The sequence below is a fragment of the Nannochloropsis gaditana genome (genome assembly GCF_000240725.1).
Source record: "Nannochloropsis gaditana CCMP526 unplaced genomic scaffold scaffold966, whole genome shotgun sequence".
Lineage (NCBI taxonomy): Eukaryota > Eustigmatophyceae > Eustigmatales > Monodopsidaceae > Microchloropsis > Microchloropsis gaditana.
In genome coordinates, this window is record NW_005802987.1 from 1 (window position 1) to 1,498 (window position 1,498).

Consider the following 1,498-nt stretch of genomic DNA (forward strand, 5'->3'; position numbering starts at 1 on the left):
TCCTTCCCTCCCCCCACCCCTCCCTCCTGCCCGCTTGTCACCTCCCCCTCCACCACGACCAAACCCGTCATCGCACCTCCTCCCTTGGCATCAGACATCTGCGCGCACCTCTCCAACAAAGGTCCGTGCAGAGCCAGCCCATGCTCCACCTCAGGCTTCTGCATGAATTTGGCCATCTCCGAATAAGCCGCCGCATGCCTAGACAGGTCATCGCAGACCACCAGGACTCGTCCCCCCTGGTCCCGCCAATACTCTCCCTGCGCACAGCCCGCGAAGGGGGCCAGAAACCGAAGCCCGGGGGGCATGTCCTGTGTGGCGGCGACTACTGTAACGTGCTGAAAGCAGGCACGGCGGGTGAGTTCGCCCACGGCCTCTTGGACTGCCCGGGGCTCCTGGCCAATGGCGACATAGACGCAGTGCAGTGGGGCGGTCGGGGAAGGGACAGGCGCCGCCGTGTTCTGGTTGGCGATGATCTGCAGGGCCAGCGTTGACTTCCCGCTCCCGGGCCTTCCGAAGAGTCCCACGCTCTGGCCGTGGCCGAGGGGGTGGAAGACGTCCAGAACCTTGACCCCTGTGCGCAGCCGGTGGCACAGGGGTTTTCGCGCCATGATCCCGGGCGCCCGGCGCTGGCTGCTCATGATGGGAGTGGAAGGAAGGGAAGCGGAGGAAGAGGAGGAGCTCTTTGTGTTTGTGCGGTCCGATGGAGACTCTGTGGAGTCTACTTGCTTTGTGGCCATAGCGGGTTCCAGATCAGGCAACGGCCTCCCCAAAGGATCGACGACGCGTCCCAGCAAAGACGGACCCACCGGCATGCTGAGCGCTGTGTCCGCCAAGACCGCGTGGGCGCCTTCCACGGGCATTGTCTTGTCCAAGAGGGCGACAGCCACCGTGTTTTGTTCCAGATCCACTACCAGCCCTTGCGTAAAGGACCCATCCGGCTGGGAAAAATGAACCAAATCGTGTATTTTTGCCTCGCGCAAGCCACTCACCCGTGCCAAGGCACTCTGGTGAATTTGGACCAGCGTTCCTTCCCTTGCTTTGTTCACGACGCCTCCAAAAAGTTCTGCGAGGAAGAGGTCCGCGTGAGGGGCCATGCCCCCACCTTTGAAAGAGGACAACGACCGTCCTGCGGCCCTTCTAGTTATGCTGCATAGAGGAACCAAGAGTTTTCATTGGAAATGTATCCTTGGTGTACGGAGTTGAGTGGTGGGATCGCACAAGCTCCTTGCATACCTGAAGTTGCCGTTTCCTTTGCAAACATTCCTGTGCGCCCTGTCCAGCAGGATAGCACTTTGTCGACATAACCCCCAGGGTCGCAACATAGTCCCTCGTCCTCGCAGATATCGCAGTCGTAGTGCTGCACGTGCGTGTTGTGCGTTTATGTGTTTGAAATGGTACAGAGATGTGTGTGTATGTGGTATGAGCGGTGGGGCGTGCGATGTAAGTCGGACGGCGGCGAAAGGCGGTGTTCAATTTGACAAAATGACATCAAACAGGA

The 1,498-nt window shown here is 59.7% G+C and overlaps 1 protein-coding gene across 1 annotated transcript; it reads left to right on the forward strand.

Moving 5' to 3' along the window:
* Window positions 1-220: 220 nt before the first annotated feature.
* On the forward strand, window positions 221-479 carry NGA_2121720 (atp synthase alpha subunit; the record flags this gene model as incomplete). The annotated part of the gene is made up of 1 exon (XM_005853298.1): window positions 221-479. A coding segment is annotated over one exon (259 nt), but the record flags the coding sequence as incomplete, so codon positions are not given.
* Between the last annotated feature and the right edge of the window lie 1,019 nt (window positions 480-1,498).